Raw genomic sequence first — 24541 nt, 5'->3', positions numbered from 1 at the left:
TTAGTTATATATGGACATGATGACTTTATTTTATTTATTTATTTTTATGTGGTGCTGAAAATTGAACCCAGGGCCTCACACGTGTCAGGGAAGTGTTCTACAACTGAGCCACAATCCAGCCCCAGTTCCTATGTATTGTCTGCTTCTAAGAATATATTAAAAAAAAAAACCAGTAACATTAGATTAGATTAGAATGTTTTACACTACTGTTAAAAACATTAAAAATAACTCTTAAAAATAGTAAGGTAGACTTCATTCAAGTATCTACATTACTGAAATCATATTTTCAGTAGGGGAGTCTTCTGGTTTGAACATAGCTTGTCACCACCCATGTTTGTGTTGAGGTTTGGTTGTACAATATTGGGAGGTGTGATTAATTTGTCAACTTTTTAATCACTGTAACCAAAATACCTAAGAACAACTTAGAGGAGAAAAAGTTTATTTGGGGCTTAAGGTTTCAGAGGTCTCAGTCCATTGATGGTTAACTCCATTGCTCTGGGCCTAAGGTGAAGTAGCACATCATGAGGGAAGTCCCAGCAAAGAAAAGCCACTCACCTCATGTCAGCATCTGGAAGGAGAGAGGGAGAGAGAGAAAGAAAGAGAGAGGGACACCACAGGACAGATGAACCCTTCTAGGGCATACAAACTTTTATAACCTTGAGGTACTCTACCTTGTGTTTGTTCTTCTATCATCCACATGATCAGCCTGTACAATTGTACTTTGAAGTGCAGGAGTTATACTTTAACTTTGAATTGATTTATCCTGAGACATATAAGCCTGAGAAATTGAAGAAAAGAAGAGCTGCTAATGTAAAAGAAGCATTACATTGCACCAAGATGTCTGTGAAAAGGAGCTCAGTTCTTCTGCTGATACAATTGATGTGTTACTTTAGCTCTGGAAGCTGTGGAAAAGTGCTGGTGTGGCCCACAGAATACAGCCATTGGATCAACATAAAGACAATCCTGGATGAACTTCTCCAGAGAGGTCATGAGGTGACTGTTCTGACATCAACAGCTTCCATTCTTATTAATCCCAACACAACATCTGCTATTAATTTTGAGATTTACCCTGCACCTTCAAGTAAACAACAAATGGAAGAACGTTTCTCCCAATGGATCCATGAATGGATTTATGATACTCCAAAAGATGACTTCTGGGAATTTTATTCATTAGTGCAAAAAGTTTTCAAGAAATATTCTGATACAATTGAACAACTCTGCAGAAATGTAGTTTTAAACAAGAAACTTATGGTGAAACTACATGAATCAAAATTTGATGTTGTTCTTTCAGATGCTATTGGTCTCTGTGGTGAGCTGCTTGCTGAGCTACTTAAAGTACCATTTGTATACACTGTCCGCTTTACTCCTGGCTATACATATGAAAAGTATAGTGGTGGACTTACATTCCCTCCTTCCTATGTGCCCATTATTATGTCTGAATTAAGTGATCAAATGACATTCATGGATCGGATTAAAAACATAATGTATATGCTTTATTTTGATTTTTGGTTCCAGACATTTGATGTGAAGAAATGGAATCAATTTTACAGTGAAGTTCTAGGTAAGCTGGTTCTTTAATTAGTACTGTGAAACCTAAATTTCCTGTGACTTTGAAGCTGAGCTTGCATGAATATAAAATCAGAAGAACTTTCTTTTCTGTAAGTAAAAGGATGGAATGAAAATATAAGATGAACAAGTAGTCTCACCAATAAAAAAGGGCCCTTATATTATAGGGCCAGTTAGAAACCAGTGGCAATTACTTATTCAAAATGCTTCAGGAAATAATAACCTGCAAATTGAATCACTGAATATTTCTCTGAGCAATTATGTATCCATTTTATTATTCTTTCATCTTTAAGGACAGTCATTATTAATCTCACTAAATGTTTTAATGATGATAGACATGTACATTAATAACATACACATGTATTACTAGCACAACCATATATAGGTACCATGGAGGAAATTGTTTACTTTTGAATAGAATTTTTTACTCAGTTAGAAATTAAAATAATATTTATTTGCATTGCTGTGAAGATTCCTTCACAGTTAAAAATGTCTCTATCTCAGGCATAGAAAGTTATAAATTATGATAACTTATATTTCATATTCCTTTGATAAAAACAAACAAATCATGTATTAAGGCCTAAAACCTTGGTGTATTGTGGAACCACACCTTATTAGTCTATATTTCTTAAACTGCATTTACCATTTAAGAAAATATGAACTAAATTAAGCATGAGAACCAATCTCTATTTTAATATTTGTGTAAACTTTCTGGCTGTTACTTTTAAAAAAATATATTTTACCAAGTTAATACTATTAATCTCTTAATATGAGGCAAATCCAGTAGTGGTCATAAGGAATTCAGGCATACTCACTAAATCATTACAGTTCACTTGAAGAATCAAGGATCAAGGGAATGGTTTGCGCAATGGTAAGAATTAGACTGACTACTCCTAGAAAAGATATCTGTAGAGTTATGGGAGCACTGATTGTTAATGGATCTCACAAAGATTCTAAAAATTTAGGTTACTTTTGCAGTTTTAGAGAGAGAATAAAATGCGTGTATACTTCTATGGAGGCGTAGGTTAATAATTTAATTATTTATGATTGTAAATATACTAATGGAACACTAGAAAGTACCCACACAACTAGTTTATGTACATATTAACATATATAAAACATATCAAATATAGTATGCAAAAGTGTGCTCTAAAAAACATAACAATTGTAGAATGCAAACACACAAAAACACACATACACATGTGTATTTGAACACCTTGCCTACACAATCCAACTCATTTCAAAGCAAATATTTGAAGCATTCAATGTACATGTCTCTCATTTTCTTTTCTTCTCTTTTCTCCATTCAGGGAGACCCACTACAATATATGAGACAATGGGGAAAGCTGATTTTTGGCTCATTCGAACCTATTGGGATTTAGAATTTCCTCGTCCACTCTTACCAAATTTTGACTTTGTTGGAGGACTCCACTGTAAACCTGCCAAACCTCTCCCTAAGGTAAATCTTCTCCTGTTTGTTTTGTTCTATTTGATTAACATTTTTGTTAGAAATGACTCTGCATTCTTAATTCAGAGTGTTTATCTCAGAGATATGAAAAGCAAGATAAAGAGTTCTGCCAATTATAGACCCAGGCATTTCTATCCCATCACATTGAATGGTATTTCATTATTGTCACAGAAGAAAGTAGGATATCGGGCATCCTTGAGAATAATCAGGAAAATTGAGGCCTTCATAGTGTAATACATAATAAAGATCAATAATTTATTCTAATAAATACAAAGAATATTTATTAAGTGACTGTCATTTATCAGAGATAAGTGCTGGATATAGAGAGATATAAAGTTGACACAGTTTCTGCATCAACCAGACCTTATATTCCATCTGGGTACAGAGACTGTAACAAGTAATAAATTCGTGTGTGTTATCATAAGGAAATTATACAATACTAATGAAACCTCTATATAAGATCATAAAAAAATCCTAAAAGCCTTGATAACTGAGGTGAATTCTAAGAATCCACAGGATAGGAAAAGGGGTTGAGGGAGAGAGGAAGACGCAAAAGGAAAAGCACATACAATTGTAAGGGAAACTCCCAAGAACTTCAAGAGTGGTTCAGCCGGAGAAGGCTCAGCAAAGAGCAGATGATGCTAGAGAGGTAAGTGAAAGCCAGATACTTAGTAGTTGTTTAAAATATCTGTGAAGTACATTGGGTAGCCAATGAAAAGAGTTAAGCATAAGAGAAATGTGAATAAAGTTTCCATTTTGAAAAATTTCAAAATGCAGTCACCAAGTTGGATTTTAGAGGGAAAGACAATGCAGAGGAACCACTCAGGAAGTTGTTGCAAGACTGCAGATAACAAATGATGTAAACATGGATGAGGTTGTTCTTACATGTGACTATGCTTATTTATCTATTAATAGTCAAACTTCATATTGTGTTACCTGGAAAAAGTAGACAATACTGATACACAATGTCCTTGGTACAAACATAGGATCCATAGCAATATTCGCTGATGTAATTATTCCTTTTTTGTTTCTATAAAACTATTTTTCCTTCTGACAAGCTGAACTTTGTTATCTACTTTTAAAGACCCCAACTATACCAAAAAGGTAGGATTAACACTTAGAAATAGTAGTATTTAGGTATTTTTATATTTAATTCATTTTAGCATACCCTAAACACTGCAGTGTACATTAATTTGGATTATATTCAAATTGAGAGATAGAAACTCACAATATGGCTGAAACAAACTACCATAGATGTTCTCTTGTAAATGTAGACTGCCCAGGTACAGTATGATAGCTCTATTACCAATAATATTAATTAGGTAATATGTGCCAGGCACAGTGGATACAATTTCATATATAACAGAAACTACATTTCTGAAAAATCAACACTGTATTTGCAGCCAAAGACCTAGAGAACAGATATTCCATCAATTTGCTTAAAGGTAAATGTGTGAGTTTTGGCAATCAAATGAGAAATTGGAATTGCTGAAATGATGTTGTAAGTGTTCAAGCTCTTCACAACCTTTTAGCTTTAAAGTAATTGCTTTTCTCAGTGATATGAATGTGTGGCCTTTACTTGTCTTCATTCCAGATTTGAACAAACTCACCTGAAAACTCAGACTACTACATCTTAGACCATGATAGGGATGTTTAGCTTGAGAGAGCTTTCTGCTATATGCCAATATTAGAGGACACCTCAGGAAAACTCCCTTGGAAAACTTACGCATCAACTTCACAGCTTCCAGACAGAATGAACATAGGAAATATATACTGCAAACATAATGACGACCTAAGTTTTCTTTTCATTTATTTCTGAGCACAGCCCTTTAGTTTACAATTACAAAATCATTCTGTCAACAAATAGGATAATATTTCATAGGAGGAAACAGAAGAGTTTAAAACATTTTAAATAAATAGCATGCTTAGAAGAAAATTTTACTTCCCATACTGTTATGTGATCTCTTAAGAGTTTCTTTTTTTCTACCTCTTTAAGGCACCAGCATATTGAGATCTTATTCAAGCCTCATATTCAATAGAATTGTTTTGTTGTTTGTGATAAGTTCCATACGATACAAACAGAAAACGAGTTAGTGAAAGTTCTGACTAAAAACTGAGAGTTATTGTAAGTTTTAAACCATTAACCTCTGATCTTGAGAGATTTCCCCATTCACAGTAGGAGAAAGTGACCAGGTCAATAAAAGGGAAAGACAGCAGAGAGAGGAGGAGGAGGAGGAGAAGGTAGATAGCAGTGTGATCATGATAAGGAATAATAGTAGCAGGTGTTATTTAATAGAATAAACAAGGTTAGAATACAAGCCAATATTACAAACACTGCATTCTTGATCTTTATTATATAAAGTAATGCTCCCACAAATTACTTGATTTTCCATGAATAATTAGATTCTCAGACAATTTCTGTATTGTTAAATACAGAAATTTGTCAAAATGTCAGTGATCCAAATGTATCAATTCTCTGAACAATGCAAATAGCCTTGGGTTTCACAGTATACCAATTGTAATTATACAAACAAAAAATCAAATGAATGTAATCTGTGTTCATGGCAGTTACTTATAGAATACATATTGGAATAATGTCTTACATTAATTAATTAACACATTAAGTGATGTCATACTTTAAGTAATGATCTTAAAAGCTATTCTGGTACATACCACATCATCACAATCACTTTATTTACTTATATATTTATTTTTATCTCTCTTTTTGTACTATAGATTCAACTCATGTGCACTCAACTACTGAGACATATCCCCAGCCCTATTTTAGATTTTATTGAGAGACAGGGTCTCACTGAGTTGATTAATGCTTCGCTGTTGCTGAGGCTGGCTTTGAACTTGAGATCCTCTTGTCTTATTCTCCTGAGCTGCTGGGATTACTGGTGTGTACCAACTTGCCCAGTACAATTACTTTACAAATAAATCCTTAACTACATTGAGTCATAAAACAAGTTTAGTTGGAGATTAAAAGGCAAAATACTGATTATAATAATATCATTCTTTGTGAGAAGAAAAGAATTTTATATATACAAAAGAATTTTAATCTTCCATTTACATTATTTATGTGCATGTATCTATTCATGTACTTACATGAACAGAAAAAAAGACCCCAATGAAAAAATTCAAATTTTGAACAAACAGTGTTTCTAAATGAACCAAAGATAATTTTGGCAAATCTTCTTAGACATTATATAGTTTCTTCATGCTCTTCCAAATTTTCATATGATTAAATTATTTTTCCTTTAAAAATAATGTTGCAGAAAGACTAGGACCTATCTATGTCAGGGATTAATTGGTTTAAAAAAAGGGTATATTTATAAGACAGTAGTAGTGAGAAAATCTTTGTACAATACGAGATTAAGAATATTTTGAGCAGGGAGAAAATATATTGAATATATTGCTGTACACTTTGCTCTAGGTTACTGGAATCACAAAATAACTGGATGTGTCACAAGTTCCTAGGAGTAGTGCAATGTCCACTATATGTGAATGAGCTACTCAACAAGTTGACCTGTTCTATAAAAGGTCCAGAGGAAGTCCAACTGTGGTGCAAGAGCTCCCATGGTTCATAATGAGGTGAAAAATAAGGGTTCTTTACAGCCACTGATACACAGTTCATTCTCATAGAACTTCATTGTCATTAAAAAATTTCAGGGAAAAAGATGAGACATATAAATAACCCAAAGATATGATTACTCAAGTACATGTATCATTCCAATGCAGTGAAAATGCTGATTATGGATCAGTATAGTTCTGGACATGTACAGGATTGTTAGGATTCTTAGAATTATGTAAAAGAAATTCCAAACCATAATATTAATCATCTGAATGCAAGTGTTTGTGCATCTCCAGTTTTTATGAGCTATTATAGAGGAAAACTTGGGAAACTCTCACAAATTATAAAGTAAGGAATGAAATGCTATAGAGATAGGAAACATAAAAATGTACAAAAATCCTATGCACAGGTAACTTTACTTCTTGGCTCACAAGGACTGAAATAAGTACTATTAATTCCAAACTAAAAAATCATGCAGATTAAAATCCTGGAATAAAATCAAGTGAAGTACTATAACAATAAGAATTATAACCAAGTTCTAGCTATAGTGTTTAACACAAAAAAATTTACATTAGAAATGAATAAATTTATAAATTAAGAGTCTACATATAATAATTTCTAACATCATCTCTTGAATTACTATTTAATGGCTCTATGTCATTTCTTACACACACACACACTTATTTCTACAAGTAAGCCTAATGGAGCCTTCTATGTCATTACACACATCTCTTTCCAAAGAAAGTGAGTGACTGGGTCAATTTAAAAATATCCATAACTCCCAAATTCTAATAATACATGCTTTTCTCTTCTTAGTTTACATACCAATAATTTCTCTGCTTTTCCTACATTTTTATTGGTTCATTTGAGTGTACATAATGATGAGATCTGATGTTACATAATCATACATGTACGAAATATAACAGAATAATTTGGCCAATAAAACTTCCCAGGAATTTCGCTTCCCAACCCACCTCCCTCCCATTGGTCCCTTTCTCCACTGATCTCCCTTTGATTTCCATGAGATCCACCCTCATTTTTTCCATTTTTCCTCTCTAGCTTGCAAATTTGAAAGAAAATATACAACCCATGACTTTCTGAGTTTGACTTATTTCATGTAAAAGACTCTAATTCCATTAATATTTTTTTTGTAAAATAACATAATTTTATTTGTTATTTTGGCTGAATATAATTCCATTGTGTATATATATCACATTTTCTTTTCAGTCATCCATTGGCAGACACCTAGGATGGTTCCATAGTTTGTGTATTATGAGTTGTACTGCTATAAAATGGGTATGCATGTATCACTGTTATAAGATGACTTTAATTCTTTAGGGTAAATACTGAGAAATGGTATACTGGGTGATATGATACTTACATGCTTACTCTTTGAAAACTATCCATACTGATTTCCAGAGTGGTTGTACTCATTTACAATTCCTCCAATAGTGTAATAATTTTTTTCTGCATATCCCCTCCAGCATTTATTTTTCTTTTTATTCTCAATGACTACTATTCTGACTGGTGAAAGATAAAATCTCAGTGTAGTTTTCATTTCTCTTGTTTCTAATGATGTTGATCATTTTTTGTTTCTATATTTTTGTTGCCTATTTATATTTATTCTTCTGAGAAGCATCTTTTTAGTTCATTTTCCCTTTGATTATTTGGGTTGTTTGATTTTTTTTTTTTTGGTTTAAAGTTTTGGGAATTCTTTATATGTTCTAAATATTAATCATTTGCCAGAAGGTGTTATGCAAAGATTTTCTTCCATTTTATAAGTTCTCTCTTCACAATTCTAATTGTTTGCTTTGCTGTTCAGAAGCTTTTTAATTTGATGCCTTCCAAATTTATCTACACTTGGAATTATTTCCTGATCTTTAGGTGTTCTATTTGAGAAAGTCATTGCCTGTGCCTATATGCTGGAGTGTTAACCCTACATTTTCTCCTAGGAGTTGTATAGTATTGGTTCTAATTTCTAGGTTTTTGATCCATTTTGAGTTGATTTTTTTTGTGCAGGGTAAGAGAAAAGAGTATGGTTTCATTTTTCTGCAATATTCCCAGCAAAATTTATTTAAAAGACAATCTTTTCTCCAACGTATGTTTTTGGCATGTGTGTGGTTTTCTCTGTGTTTTCTATTCTATATTACTGGTCAATATGTCTTATTCATGTCAGTACCACATAGTTTTTGTTACTATAGCTCTGTACTATAATTTGACATCAGACATTGTGATGCCTCCAACATTGCTTTTAGGGTTATAATTGCTTTGAGTATTATGGGTCTTTTATTCTTCCAGATGAATATTAGGATTATCTTTTCTAATTCTGTGAAGAAGTTCATTGATATTTCATGAGGATTACATATATATATTATGTATATTACTTTGTATAGTTGGTGATTTTAATAATATTTATTCTACCTATCCATGAACATGGGAGGTCTTTTCATCTTATTTTATGTCTTATATAATTTCAATCTTCAATTTTAGAGGTCTTTTAACTCTTTTGTTAGTTTTATTCCTAGGTATTTGTTGTTGTTGCTGTTGTTGTTATTTTGTTTTGAGGCTATTATGAATGAAATAATTTTTTTTTTCTCTGCAGATTCATTGTTGGTATATAAGAAAGCTATTTATTTTTGTATGTTGATTTTGTACTCAGCTACTTTGTCAAATTTGTTTATTAGCAATATCAGTCTTTTGTTGGAGTCATTTGGCTCTTCTAGATATAGGATCATATCATCTACAAACTAATAATTTGACTTCTCTCTTTCCTGTTTTTTCTCTCTTATTTATTTATCTTTCCTTGTTGCTATTTTAATGGTTTTGGAATTGATTTTTTCTTCTTTTTCAAGGGCCTTGTAATGAAAAAAATAGGTTTTATGTGGGATCTTCATGATTTTATTATACAGGAACTCATAGCTATAAACTTTACTTTTAGAAATTCCTTCATTCTGTGCCAGAGGTTGTATTACTATTGTCAGTTGAGTTTAAGAATTTTTAAATTTCTCCCTTAATTTCTTCTATAATACATTTTTATACAATAGAGGTTGTACAATCTCCATATGTTCATATAGTTTTTGTATGGTTCTGTCATGTTGATTTTTAATTTCATCCAATTATGATCTGTTAGAATATAATAAGTAATACCACTTGTTTTGTATTTGATGAGAGTTGCTTTGTTGCCTTAAATATTTTGGAGAAGGTTTTCTTGAGCTGCTGAGAATAAAGTATATTCAGATGCTGTTGAATGAAATGTTCTATAGATATCCATAAGTTCATTTGACTTATAATATTTTTCAGGTCCAAAGATTTCTTATTGATTCTATGTCTGGATGACCTATCAAAAGATGAGAGAATTGTGTTGAAATTCCCAAGAATTATTTTATTCAGGTCTAACTGAAGCTTCCATTGGACTATTGTCTCTTATGTAATTAGTTGGATCCATGTTTATGACTTAAATATTTATAATTGTTATATCTTCTTGTTGGATTATTTATTTTAAAAGTATGAAGTGACCAGATTTGTCTCTTCTGATTAATTTTGGCTTGAAGTCTTTTTTCAGATAAGAGTAGATAATCCTGCTTATTTTCTGATTCCATTTGCATTATGTATCAATTTTTATCTTGTTACTTTCAGCCTATGGCTGTCTTTACCTGTAAGGTGTGTTGTTTATGAACAACATATCATTGGGTCTTGTTTTATAACCCATTCTTCCAGACTATATATTTTAATTAAAGAATTGAGATGATTTATATTCAATGCCATTACAAAGAGATGTTTATTAATTCCTGTCATTTTGATTCTTTTATGTTTAATGTGGTCCTATTTCTCATTTGCTTAGCTACTCTTCCCATCAGATTTGTTCATTTGTGAACTTCAGGGTTTGTTTTTTATTTCTTGTATATGGACTCTTTCATTAAACAATTATTATCATCATGGTTGCTTATTTTATTTACTTTAGTACTGTCTGAATATTCAAAGCTGGTCACTTTTTCTTTTATATCTGATGTTCTGTTTTCAGTATTGTCTACTGGAGTAAAAAGATTTTCAACTGACCTTTTATTTGATTTATTTTATCTTTGACTTTCAAGATTTATGTTTGGTTCTTTTTCAATATTTCTATCTTGTTGAATTTTTCATTTATATTCTGTAATGATTTTTTTTAATTCATTCAATTGTTTTTCTGTGTTCTCTTGGAATTCATTGATCATTTTTGTATTTCATTGATCATTTTAAAATATGATAATTTCATCAATTATAGTTTATAATAATTTACTTTTTGAATTATATACCTGATGTTTTAAAAATTTCAATATCTTTGGCATCAGTTGTTGCTAAATTAGGAACTTTTAAGTGATTTCATGTTACCATATTTTTACATAATTCTTGTAGTCTTGTGTTGGGTTTTATGCATATGTTAGAAGGGATTTGTCTTCCATACTTTTTTAAAAAAAATTAGTTACAGATGGACACAATACTTTTATTTTATTTAGTTAGTTTTTTTATGTGGTACTAGGGATCAAACCCAGTGCCTCATGTGTGCTAGGCAAGCACTTTACAACTGAGTCACAACCCCAGGCCTCTTCCAATTTTAAGGCATAATATTTGCCTGATTTAAAAAAAAAAAAAAATTCCAAAGTGTCGTGGACTGATCTGGATTAAGACTCCTTTATAAGTATGGTATTCACAACCTTTGATTAATTCTATTTTTCCTGTGCAGTGGTGGAAACCATGAACCCACCCCAGCTGTTTCTATTTGAGGTCTTATCATTAGTTTGAGTTTTTATCTCTATTATTCTCTGTATTAAAGTATAGTTAGTGATTGAATACCATTAATTTTCATGTGGAGCAAGATGAACTGTATTTTTTTGGTTGAATTTATTTCAGCAATGCACTTCTCTAGCCTGTAAACCTGTAGTGTCACTGTAGATATCCAGCTACTCAAAGAATAAGGGGAAATAAACAATAACAACATTGGATACAAATAATATACAGCATTAAAATAAATACCTGGATTCTATTATGACTTCTAAAATGTTAATTGCTACAAAAAACAGAAAATGTGGGTCAGCAATTGCCAACAATGAAGAAGTGCATAAATATAAACTAAATCTGATATTAAGACAAGAAACAGGTGTCAACTATGTAATCTACAGAAGTAATAATTGCAACAACATTAACAGTGGGATCAAGAGTTATATAAACCAATTAGTTTAAAGATGACAAAATTACAGTCAGTAAGAGGAAATAATGTGACACAGGAAGATAGGGAAAAAAAGTTTGAAATTTTAAAAAGTGAAGAGAGAGAATGCAGAAGAGAGAACAGGTGAGAGTTATAAGGATGGAGGAGAAAATAAGAGAAATAAACAAATGGAGAGAAAAATGGAGAACAGATTTTTGCTATAACGAGGAGAGTAAAAGAGAGATACAGAAACAATTAAAAAATACAAAACTAATCAAATATATATAGATCAAAAAACCCTAACTCTCAAAAGACAATGCAAGGAAAAATAGCTACATTTAAAAAATGCTGAAAAAAAGAAAGAAATGTATATATGTCCATAAACCAATCAGTAATGGAAGAATACACCAACACACAGAAAGAATAAGAAAAGGTAAAAATATTCTTAATGATAAATGAAGGAATCATTTCCACTGAGGTGGCCAAAATTGTCAGAATGAATGGTTACTGACTATACTCAACTATGTATCATTCCATTTCTTTTTTAGCTATGTACTGAGAGTAAAAGCAAAGACTGGATTTTGTTATCACCTTCCTCTTTTTGTGTTTCTCTCTGAGCTACCACTTGGAATAGCCTAAGACTGAAGGTGTTTAAAATAATTCTCAGCTTTCCTTCTTACCAGTATGATGTAGGTTGGAATGGGAAGAAGTGTCAGTTGGAGCTTTGTGTGCACAGACCAGATCTATGTACTCCTGAGGTGGGGATGCTGTAGTGTTCTATGAGATGAGTTCCCATGGAGGAAACTTAGGTCTAATCAGACCTCAGGGGTTTTGTTTGGTATATACATACTCTGAAGAAATTAGATGGACACACACCTAGGCTCTGGCAGTTGCTTATCTCTGTAGGGAGTCTGAATCTCAGAAGCCTCCTAAGAAGTATACTCATTTCACAGGGGAGCTCATCTTCCACACATTCTGCTGTTCACCTGCACATCTTTCCTGGGCTCAGTCCCTGAACATTTCAATAAGTTCCTTGTTCAGATTCTCACCCACTTCAGCTGGTCACAAGAGCCACCCGCTCAAAGGAAAAGCAAGTTGTGCTCCCCCTTTGCTTTTCTGACTTGAATCCCCTGGGGTAAAATCTTATCTATGCCTGTTTCACTCCCAGGTACACTCTAGGCCACACAGTAGGCATTCTAGCAGTGTTTGCTCAGATCTCCTCTTTCTGGCAACAGAGACTGGAGAAAGGCCACCTCAAGATGAATCTACCTCATCTCTCCCCAGGCAGTAAATAAACACAGTAAATCACAAGTGTTCAGTGGAGCCTCTGGATCAGCTAAGTTCATGTTGCTTCTCTGATCTCAGGTTTTTTTCATACCAAATATGTCCACTGTGTTTCTCCCTGTTTTTTTCCTTTCTTTATGGTAGACAGCACCATTACTACTGCTTGTAGCTGCTTCCACAGTTTGGTATCAATGTAGTTTTCTTTGTTTAATGAACCCAAACTTCTGAGTTTCTGAGACACTCTCACTGTCCAGTATTGAATTTTAGTGAAATCCTTCTTTCACCCACCTCACTAAGAAGCAGAATTCTCACTGCTTGCATTTTGATCCTTGGAGCAACTAGAAAGGCATCCTTCCTCTAATCTGACATCTTGTATCCTCTCCCTCTTCATGTTTTATGATGGAGCAAATGTTTTATTCACAGGAAATGGAAGAATTTGTACAGAGTTCTGGAGAAAATGGTATTGTGGTGTTTTCTCTGGGGTCGATGGTTTCTAACATGCCAGAAGAGAAAGCTAATATAATTGCATTTGCCCTTGCACAGATTCCACAAAAGGTAAGCAAAAGTGCCCTCTTAGTGGCCAAATATGTAAAAAGTCTGTTAAACTTTATAAAGGGTTTGCTTAATGAAGCATCCTTTTTGAACCATAACCTATAGTGATATCTCTAATTGATCTCAAATATCATGTTTTAAACAAAAATGTGTGTGGTTATTCTAAACAGTAGAGAGTGTTTAATTCATGTTAATATTAACATTGTGATCATAAAGAATATATTTTACAGGTCCATTGTGAAATTTAATTGTAAGGGTATCACAGGCATTTATGTACACAGATACCACATTCTTTCTGGGTACTTCTTCCTTTTCCTTGCAGGATCCCTGAGGGTACTATATACATGGCCAATGTTATCAGAAAGCTATAAAAAGTTAACTCATAACCACCACAATAATGCTAAGCAGGTATTAAAGAAGGCTGAATTTTATCATAATTTTAGATACCCCAGGCAATCCCTTATTCCTTGCTTACCCTCATTTAAGAATAGTATTCTTGCCATGATATTCTACTTTATCTTTGGCCCAGAACAATGGAGTCTGCCAATATGGACTGAACTTCTGAAATGGTAAGCCCAAAATATATCCCCTCCCCATTAAAAAAAGTATAAATTTATTTAAGAAACTGTTCCTGGAGTTTTGAGGAGAAAGGCTACCCAAACCGTGGGGCCAAATTCCCACTCAGTCACATGTATTTGCAGAAAAAGAAAAAACAGTTTGCACTAGTGGATGGGATCCTGACAATGTCTGACAATTAGAGAAAGTGTAGAGATTAGTTCTGCCTTTGAAATGGACCCTGTGCATTATGAAATGTACCCCAAAGGACTTTGCTTCTAAAACATCAGACAAATACCCTTTAAGAAGGAATAAGAGCGTATAAGGAAGAGTCAAGCAGAAGCCAGCCTGGCATGTGGTGAAATTCAAAAGTTCCCACCTCCACAAAATGCTTTAATACCAAAATTTCTAACATAACCACTCTTGCGGTCTTTGAGTGTTTTCCATCTGCTTTTTAGTTTCCTACCTGATAATGGCTTCCCCTAATTGCCCAATTATTTTTCCTTCTGTAGACCTACATTTACTTTGCTGCTCCCATTGCATATAGAGGATAAGCACTTAGAAATTATACTCCAGTTCATGAAGATTGCTTTTAATTTCCAGAGTCAGCTCCTAGACATAAAAATACCTTGGATATATATAAACTACTAGCAAGATTTGTACTGCATCATTAAATGATAACACACAGTTTTAAAACATTTAGCAACCTCACAATTTTGAACTTTATTTCAATATCCATGTAATTATTTGTAAGTTGCAAATGGGTTCTCCCTTTTAAAACTTAAAGAATTTCCAAATTCACCAATATTGATAGAAGTGTGGGTTAAGGTCCATAAGTACAAGTAAAAGGTTTCTTATAGGTAGGGTTTGATAAATGGAAGTCAAATACAAGTTACATGTAATTCTTAGTTAGTATTCATTTATTTCTAACAGTAGCTGACTGCATTGGTTTGCTTTTATGTATAAAAAACAATGCAAACTGAAATAAGCATCTTAAACAATACATGTCCTGTCTAATCTATGTCACTCACAAGAAATAAACATAATGATATTAATTTGGAAAATGAAATCTAGGATAAAATGCATAAAACAAAATAATTATGGAGTTTTAGTTTGTGTTTTCATAATTCTCGTTACTTAAAATTGTACTTATTTCCTTATGTGTTAAATGTTGAACTAGATGATCTCTTAAATTTTTAGAATGCAAACATGCTATAACATTAAACTTTAAATCATAGAATAAGGCATATTCTTTACCAAACAGGTCATCTGGAGATATCAAGGCAAGAAGCCAGATAAATTAGGACCCAACACTCGAATATACAACTGGATCCCCCAGAATGACCTTCTTGGTAAGACTCTGAGATAAGTACTAAAAGCATGAGCACCATCAATCTGGATGCTAAAAATTCAGCAGGAAACATTTTATTCAATACTTGTTACTTAAAAGAAATCAAACACAATGTTCAACTTCTTTTTAATTATTTTCCAGGCCCAGGGATGGTTTGAAAAACCAAAGCAAAAAGCTGCAATTTTAATATACACCATCATTATATACAGAATCCAAATTATCATTATTTCTGGTGCAATTATCTCTGAAAGAATTTTTCACTCAGTTCCTGGATTGTCTCTCTCTGTTTTTGTATGTCTTTCACTTATTCTTTCCTCTCCTGCAGGTGTATTTCAAAAACTTTCAAAATGGCATCCAGGATTTTTTTTATGGACAGTGACACTTTATTTTCTCTAGAAATTAATGCACAATCTTCATTATGAAGTGCAAACATATTTTGTAATGAAGTGTAGGCTCTCTTTTCTCTGAATTCAGTACTATCACCATTCTATTCCCCGTTGCTTTGGACAAGCTACATAGCAAACTTAGCCACTTTAGTATTTAAATGAGATAATATGCTACCATGTCCTTCATGACCTTATTTTTCATAAGTGCATATTGATTCTTTTACTAAAAAATATTCTATTTTTTCTACCTATTAATGTTGTATTCAATATTCAAGTCTCAAGTCATGTACTCTCTCTTTCATGTAGTTTTTGATTAGCACTCTAGTGGACTAAGGTGCTTATTCCTCTGAGATATGAAAAAAATAATTAATGCAGGGTCATGTTTATAATAATTTGTCATCTAAAATACACCCTGATCCCTTTAATGTCTTATAATACACATGTCTCATTTTCTTCTAAGATTTAAATTAATAATTTTTCTGACATTAAATCAATTCTAGGTCATCCAAAAACCAAAGCTTTTATAACTCATGGTGGAGCCAATGGTGTCTATGAAGGGATTTACCATGGGATCCCTATGGTGGGCATTCCTTTGTTTGCGGATCAAGCTCACAACATTGCTCATATGAAGGCCAAGGGAGCAGCTATTAGATTGGAATACAGAACACTGACAAGTGCAGATCTTCTCAAGGCCTTGAGGATGGTCATTAATGACCCTATGTGAGTACAACAACTTTGACATTGGGTAGTATTCATAGAATGATTGTCTTTTCATCAATGAGTATAAATTTTAGCCCATTTTGAGGAGGGTAATTTTTTCAATTAATTAATTTTTTATATATGACAGCGGAATTCATTACAATTCTTATTACACATACAGAGCACAACTTTTTATATCTCTTGTTGTATACATAGTGTATTCACACCAATTCATGTCTTCATACCTGTACTTTGGATAATAATGGTCATCACATTCCACCATCATGAATAACCCCATGCCCCCCTTTTCCCCTCGCATATTGTTTACTTTTCATCCTGTTGAAAATGATGTCCTCACATTGCAGGTTTAGAAGTTATAAGGGGTTTAGTAGGATGTAGTCCCTTTTAATTATGAACCATAAATATTCACTGAAATCTTATTTCATCCATATTCTCCTTGTCTTTTCAAATGTAAAAGAAAACAACTCTTCTCTTTTAATTAACGATGAAATTTATTCTATTACAAGTGTAACACTTGAATGGCTTTGATTGATACCCCATGGCCCTTTTCTCTTAATCTTTATTTTATGGTTCATGGTTCAGATGAAGAAACTAACTCCTTTCCACAGATGGTCTGATATATACGAAACTTATAGGTGATAGAATTTCAGAGAGTGGAGATCTAGGGAAGTACTGGCTTACCCATGAGGATACTGAAGCATTGAACTGCCAGTTCCAATGTAAATATTACCTCAATAGGTTAAGAGGTTTTTATGTCTGACTTACAGATCACAAAGTCTACAAGAACTGGTGAACTAGAAGACTGGAAATTAATTAAAACAATCAGCATACGACAAGTAACTTTATTTCAGAAATGTGAAACAGAGGTTTTACAAATGAGATGTATTTAAAAGGCTTGGGAAATGCCCAGTTCTGAGTGATATTTTGGAAGGGAGGCTGCTGTCTAATTAGTAAAATAAATTTTAGAACATATAACTGTGAAAAAAAAATAAAGATTCAACCCATATTAAATCTATTTTCAACCAGTTTAACCATTACTATTTCACAGTTATATACAACTTCAAATATTGTAAATATTTCAAAGTTGCATTGATCTTATAAATTACATAGGTAAATGATTACTGCACCATTTCTACACATACACAAAATGTTTGCCATATTGAGCCATTTGCAATGAGGATTTAATTTTTAAATATTACAGGATCTTCACAAGAAAAGAATGATAAACTTATAGAAGAGATATGACAGTATCTTAAATCCATACTTCAAATTTCTGCAACCATAAATTATTTTACTCAAAAATTATTTCACCAGTATTAATATTTTCACAGATTTTAATGATGTATAACACACAATATACCATTTATGTCTGAATTAAAAAGTGTGAATTCAAATTCAAATACATTTGATGTTTCCATAGTTATAAAACTCTTAAATACTATAATTTTTGGAAATTTTATCACAACAAAGAAATGTGACAATGCATTGAAGTCATTTCTTATTGCCTCCTAGACTAGGCAAACTCCACTTATTTTTTGTCTCTATACATCATCCTATTCTAAATATTTTACATAAAAAGATAATAAAAATTATTGTCTTTTTCAATGGTTTCTTTCACTAGTGCTGTCAGTTTCATCATGCTTTGCCAAGGGTCAGCCTTTATGGTTTTTTATTGTTGAATAACATGTGTGGTTGGAAATATTAAAAGTAATTTATCAATTCATCAGTTAATAAAGGCTTCTGTTTCCAATTTTGATTATTATGAAAAATGTGTATAATTTGTATGAACACAGGTATTCATGTCTTCTGGTAATTTCTAGTTATAGAACTGTTAGATCATATGATAATTTTATATGTATTAAGATCTACCAAACTATTTTTCAAAGTAGTTGCAAAAATTTTTGCAGCATAAAAGCAATATAAGAGAGTTCCAATTTTCCCATATCATTTTTAGCATTTATTATCACCTGTTTCTTTTATTGTAGCCATCCTAGTAAAAAGGATTGTAGTTCACTGTGCTCTTGACTTGCATTACATGATAGCTAAGATCATCATTTTATGTGCTTTTTGGTCATTCACTTCATGAGAGAAATGTTAGTTACAACCTTTCGCTCATTTTTAATCAGGTTATTTATATTTTAATTATTGATTTTAATATTTCTCCATCTTTTATGGATATAAGTCTCATCAGGTATATGATTTGCAAATATTTTCCTAACATTCCATATGGTTGATTTTTTTAACGTTGTGGTAATATTAGAAGCACAATAAAATTTTCTTCATGATATTTGATAAAACAAAACTTCAATAATTAACCTTTTCCATCCTGCAAAAAGAAATTATATGGAGTATATAGTTTCAAGGTAGAATGACTGTCTTCAACTCAACTCTCATTTCTCCTAATGGTAGTATTATTGTTTAAGGAAGGTATCACTTAAAGGACAAGTTCAAAATTACATTTCTAAGAAAAAAATAGTAACACAATGAATAATAAAAATACTCTGAGAGAAATTAAGAAAGATTGGGAAAAGAGACATAAAACAATATATAAGCAAAAAAGAAAATACAGATTAAAACATCAACTTAAATATGAATATATCAGTTTTATATTATGTCTTAAAAGACTTTTCATTTCCCTCACAATCTCTCCTCCTTCTCCCTTGATCCCTTTCCTCTTGTATAATAGTCTTCCTGTTACTTTTATATCACCTACCTTGCCAGATTCCATGTGTGTGGGGAAACATGAAATATTTGTATTTCTGATATTTTACTTGTTTCACTTACTACTGAAATGTATACTTCCATCTATTTTCCTACAAATGACATATTTCCTATTTATGGCTCAAATATACTCTCTCTCTCTCTCTGTCTCTCTCTCTCTCTCTCTCTCTCTCTCTGTGTGTGTGTGTGTGTGTGTGTGTGTGTGTGTGTGTGTGTATGTGATATCACATTTTCTTTATCCATTCATCTGTTGATGGAAACCTGGGCTGGTTCTATAATTTGGCCACTGTAGATTATACCATGAAGAGTGAAATATGCAGGTATCTCTATAGTATGATAACTTTAATTCCTTTTAGTATATACCCAGCAGTGGTATATCTTCACTATTTGGTAGTTCTATGTTTAATTTTTTTGCGGAAATTTCACCCTATTTTCTATGTTAGCTGCACTACTCCAATTTCCACCAACAGTATATAAGTATTCCCTTTTCCCTGCATCTTTGCCAACAATTATTTTATTTGGATTCCTGATGATAGTCATTCTGACTGGGCTGAGATGGAATCTCAGCGTAGTTTTAATTGCATTTTCTTATTGGCTAAAATGTTGAAATGTTGAACATTTTTAAATATATTTGGTTATAGTCAGATTTTTTCCCCTGTGGCCAAAATACCTGACAGGAAGAATTTAAATTAAAGAAGGAAAATCTTTTTTTAGATCATAATTTTAGATGTTCAGTTCACAATCAGCCAATTCCATTGCTCTGGGCCTAAGATTAGGTAGAAAGTCACAGCAAAACATCACCACAGAGGAAAGCTACTCAGCTCATGGGAACCAGGAATCAGAGAGAGAGAGAGAGTGTTAAGGATCCAGGGACAAATATAATGCCCAAGTTTACACCCCCAGTAATCTCCTTCTTCCAGCCACACCCTAGGAATAGTTTGCACCAGGAATGCATTCACTTCCATTCAAATGAATTAATCTGCTGATGAGGCTATAAATCTTATCATCTAATTATTTCACCTCTGAACATTTCTGCACTATCATATGAGCTATGGGGGGATACCTTATATTCAAACCATAACATGGCTATTCAGTTCATTGGCCAATTTATTGATTGGTTTATTTGGAGAATATTTTGATATTAAGCCTTTAGAATTCCTTATGTAGTTTGAATATTAACCCTGTCAGAAGAGGAGAGGGCAAAGTTTTTATCCTATTCTATAGGCTGCATCTTCACTGTGGTAGTTGTTTTCTTTACTATGCAGAAGCATTTTAATTTGGTGAATCACATTTTTTGATAATTCTTATAAGTTTCAGAAATATAGGAGTCCTATTCAGGAAGTCATTGCCTGTGCCTATATCTTGAAGTGTTTCTTCTTGTTGGTTCAAAGCTTCAGGTCTTATACTCAGGTCATTGATCCATTTTGTGTTCATTCTTGTACAGGGTCAGAGTTAGGGATTAAGCTGCAGTCTTCTACATATGGCTATCCAGTTTTATCAGCACCATTTTTAGAAAAGACTTTCTTTTCTCCAATGTTTATTTTTGGCACCTTTCTCAAGAATCAGATGGCTATAGCTGTATGGGTTTATTTCTTGGGCTTTTATTATATTTAATTGATCTGTGACTCTTTTTATCCCACACTATGTTATTTTTGTTACTAGGCTCTGTAGTCTATTTTAAAATAGGAATTGTGATAATTCCAGCATTTCTCCTTTTTTTCATGATTGCTTTGGATATATGGGGTCTTTGGGGCTTCCATATAAATTTTATGATGTTTATTTTAGTTCTGTGAAGAATTCCATTGGTATTTTGACAGGGATTTTATTAAATCTGTAGATTGGTTTCAGCAAGATGGCTATTTCAACAGTATTCTTTCTGCTGATTCATGACTTTCCATATCCTAGTATCTTCTTTCTTCAATATTCTATAAATTGTATTGTACAAAACTCACACTTCCTTGATTACATTTATTCCTACTGATTTTTCTTTGAAGGTATTGTTGAAAAATGTTTTTCTGATTTCTTTCTCACTGAGTTTGTTATTTGTATATTAAGAAAGCTATTGTGTTTTGTGTGGTGATTTGTATACTGTTACTTTTCTGAGTTTGTATTTCATTATCAGATTTAAGTCTTCTAGTTGATTCTTAAGGATCTTCTAAGTGGCATTACATATGACCTGCAAATCCTATAATATGATCCAATAGTGGGTACATAGGTGTCCTTACTTCACCATCCCTTCAAATTAATTGTGATATTTCCAAGTGATCACTTAGGATATGGTGTGTTTTTCTTGTACTATTGGGGCCTTATTTTAGAAAATGTAATGTATTTTATGTTATTAAGAAATACATTTAAAACAACATAAAATAATAGAAGAAATGCCTAGGACTGCTATGCTAATATGGTCAAGAAAAGTAACTCTGAGGAGTGACATGATGGCCAAGACCTTACCCATGAGAAAGAAGCAAGCCTAGGACTATTGTATAAAAGTATTCTCAAGGAAAAGCAGGATAAGAATATAAAGTATGAAGGTGTCAAGGGAAAACACATTGGTGACACTGGGGAACAGGAAAAACACACATGTGCCTAAAACACTAAAACTAGGAATGGACCCGCAATATGATTCACTTATCCCACTTCTCAGTATATATTCAAAAGATGTACACTATAGGAATTCAACTACATTGATGTTTATAGTAGCACAGTTCACTGTAGCCAAGCTATGAACAATGTAGGTGCCCTTCAACAGATGAATGGATAAAGAAATTGTAGTGTATACACATAATGGATTATTGGTCCTAAAAGATGAAATTATAGCACTTGCCATTAGATACATAGAACTGGAGACTATCATGCCAAGTGAAACAAGCCTGGCTCAAAAAACCAAAGGTCAAAATTTTCTCTCATATGAGCAAGTTAATCCAAAATAATGGGGTGCATCTGGGGAGAAAGGGAAAAAAGAAGAGAGAATTTTATCAAAAGAGAGGAAAGATCAATAGAGTGAACAAAGCAGATTGAGGAGGAATAAGCAGGAACAGGAAAAGGGAAGAAGGATGGAAAAAATCTGGCTAAAGTTCATGTGTACATTTGGGGATACATCACAGTGAATCCCAATATCAATTATATGCAAAAAAAAACACTAATTAAAAAAAGTATAAATAAATTTCAGAAAGATCAGTAGAGTAGAGAGTGAAGCAAGGGGAGAGTATGGGAAGAGAGGATTGCTAGGGGCTGAGTTAGAGCAAATTATATTTCTTGCTTTTCCTGCTAAGCATAAAACAACCTGTTTACCTCAGGATCCCCTGCTACACTGAAATCTTACACCTACTGTACCCCTTTTGTCTGTACTGCTATAACTAAAGCAAACACAGGCTATTTCTAATGTTACATATAACTAAAAAAAAAGTAAATAAAAATAAAATTAAAAAGACACATATGCCTAGACAGAATGAGTGAGGAAAAATGATATCAGAAATCATGGCCAGTGTCTAACCCATCAGAATCTCCTAGTACAAGAATAGACTTGGATTTTATTCTGCTTATGATGAGAAGTCACATGAAGATTTTGAGCAGGATACTTCATAATTAGATTGTATGTTTTAATAATACCATATTGACTACTGAGTGGAAAATACAGTAGAGGGTAGAAAAGAAGAGGAAAAACAGAGAGAATAGTTAGGAAGCACTGCACACCATGATATGATTCCTCTTTAAAAGCTTCAGGGTGATCTTTTGCAAATTATGTGCTTTCTCTCTTACTTATTGGACTCAGAATGGTTGATAACTATGTCCTCTGATGGAAAGAATTTTACTCAACTTCTTGAAATTCCATGGGAACTTTGGAAATACCTATACATCGGAACATAAGTTAAAATCAGACATTATATGGTGATGAAAGAAAGAAAAAACATATCATATGCAGGGCAAGTCTCTGATAATTATTTTAAATCATCCATATGGCACTTGTGAAAAACTTTCATTGACTTCATGTGCTCAGATAGATTAACTTACTTTCAATGTTGATCCTTTTATTTTTCACCTTTAGATATAAAGAGAATGCTATGAAGTTATCAAGAATTCACCATGATCAGCCAACGAAGCCTCTGGACCGAGCTGTCTTCTGGATTGAGTTTGTCATGCGCCACAAAGGAGCTAAACACCTCCGGGTGGCTGCCCATGACCTCTCCTGGTTCCAGTACTACTCTTTGGATGTGATTGGGTTCCTGCTGGCCTGTGTGGCAACTGTGATGTTCATCATCACTAAATGCTGTCTGTTTTGTTGCCAGATGTTTTCTAAAACTGGAAAGAGGGAAAAAAGGGAGTAATTTCATCTAGGCCTGGTTCCTCCTTTGTTCCCATTAGAGGAGGCTATATGGCCAGGTTCCTACCTATCCTAACAACTTATCCCAAATCTCTTTGTCAAGTCAAATTTTATCTTCATGAAATTCACTCCCTGTGTAAGAGACAGAAATATTTCTGTTCAAGGAAATGTTTTTTGAGAAAATAAAATTAAACCATATGCGTTTATATTGCCATTTATGATTCTGTTTTGTAGCTTTAACCTCTTTGAAGACAGAGTTCACCAATTAGAGTGTTGTGATTTGCCTTTCCATTGGTTTCCAGGAAACTGGAAGTGATGCTTACCTTTCATTGTACATTCAGCTCCAGCATCCCTCTTTCTTGAAAGATGAAGGAAACAAAGTCATTTGTCAGTGGCTTTAGAAATGTAGTGATGCCTACCTGCTTTTTCTTATCAAATAGAAGTATGTGGGAAATATTTGGTTTCACGAGCTCATTCACTTTTGCTCTTAGCCCTTTAAAAATGTTCACTTAGATGTCCTCATTTTCATTCCTTCTTTGGGTGGATATATAAAATATCAATTTTTTGATTTTTGATTGAACAGAGCAGAAGGGTCTGACTCTAACAAAGAAATAGCCTGAGTTTGATTTAGTTATACCAGTACAGACAAAAAGGATTCAGTAGGTGTAAGATTTCAGTGTAGCAGGGGATCCTCTGGTAAACAGATTGTTGTATGCTTAGCAGGTCATGTCCATCTCTGCCTAACTCTGGGGAGCTGTTGTTTGATTAAGACTCTGAACTAAGGCAGAGAACCAACATGATCAGGGGTTTGGGAATTTCACACAGGAGTTCCCAGAAAAGCAGCTTCCCAGCCTTAGGTTG

General features: G+C 33.0%; 1 protein-coding gene across 3 annotated transcripts; it reads left to right on the top strand.

Moving 5' to 3' along the window:
• The first annotated feature begins 837 nt into the window (after nucleotides 1-837).
• Nucleotides 838-23684, top strand: LOC143405827 (UDP-glucuronosyltransferase 2B31-like). Of its 3 annotated transcripts, none has more exons than XM_076864138.1 (6): nucleotides 838-1309; nucleotides 2877-3025; nucleotides 13498-13629; nucleotides 15446-15533; nucleotides 16419-16638; nucleotides 23405-23684. In XM_076864138.1, the coding sequence occupies exons 1-6, from the start codon at nucleotides 838-840 to the stop codon at nucleotides 23682-23684; spliced, it is 1341 nt and encodes a 446-aa protein (XP_076720253.1). The 3 variants fall into 3 exon arrangements, with proteins under 3 accessions (XP_076720253.1, XP_076720252.1, XP_076720254.1); XM_076864137.2 differs by having other exon boundaries at nucleotides 838-1561; XM_076864139.2 differs by lacking the exon at nucleotides 16419-16638 and having other exon boundaries at nucleotides 838-1561; nucleotides 23405-23424.
• Nucleotides 23685-24541: the final 857 nt, after the last annotated feature.

The sequence above is a fragment of the Callospermophilus lateralis genome, chromosome 8, assembly GCF_048772815.1.
Source record: "Callospermophilus lateralis isolate mCalLat2 chromosome 8, mCalLat2.hap1, whole genome shotgun sequence".
In the NCBI taxonomy this organism is placed as follows: Eukaryota; Metazoa; Chordata; class Mammalia; order Rodentia; family Sciuridae; genus Callospermophilus; species Callospermophilus lateralis.
The sequence above is the reverse complement of the archived record's forward strand: the minus strand, read 5'-3'. Positions and strand labels throughout refer to the sequence as shown.

Coding starts and splice junctions, on each gene's coding strand:
- LOC143405827 (XM_076864137.2), top strand. CDS start 838: ATGTCTGTGAAAAGGAGCTCAGTTCTTCTGCTGATACAATTGATGTGT. Junction 15,534..16,418: donor CCCCCAGAATGACCTTCTTG/GTAAGACTCTGA, acceptor AATCAATTCTAG/GTCATCCAAAAACCAAAGCT. Junction 16,639..23,404: donor ATGGTCATTAATGACCCTAT/GTGAGTACAACA, acceptor TTTCACCTTTAG/ATATAAAGAGAATGCTATGA.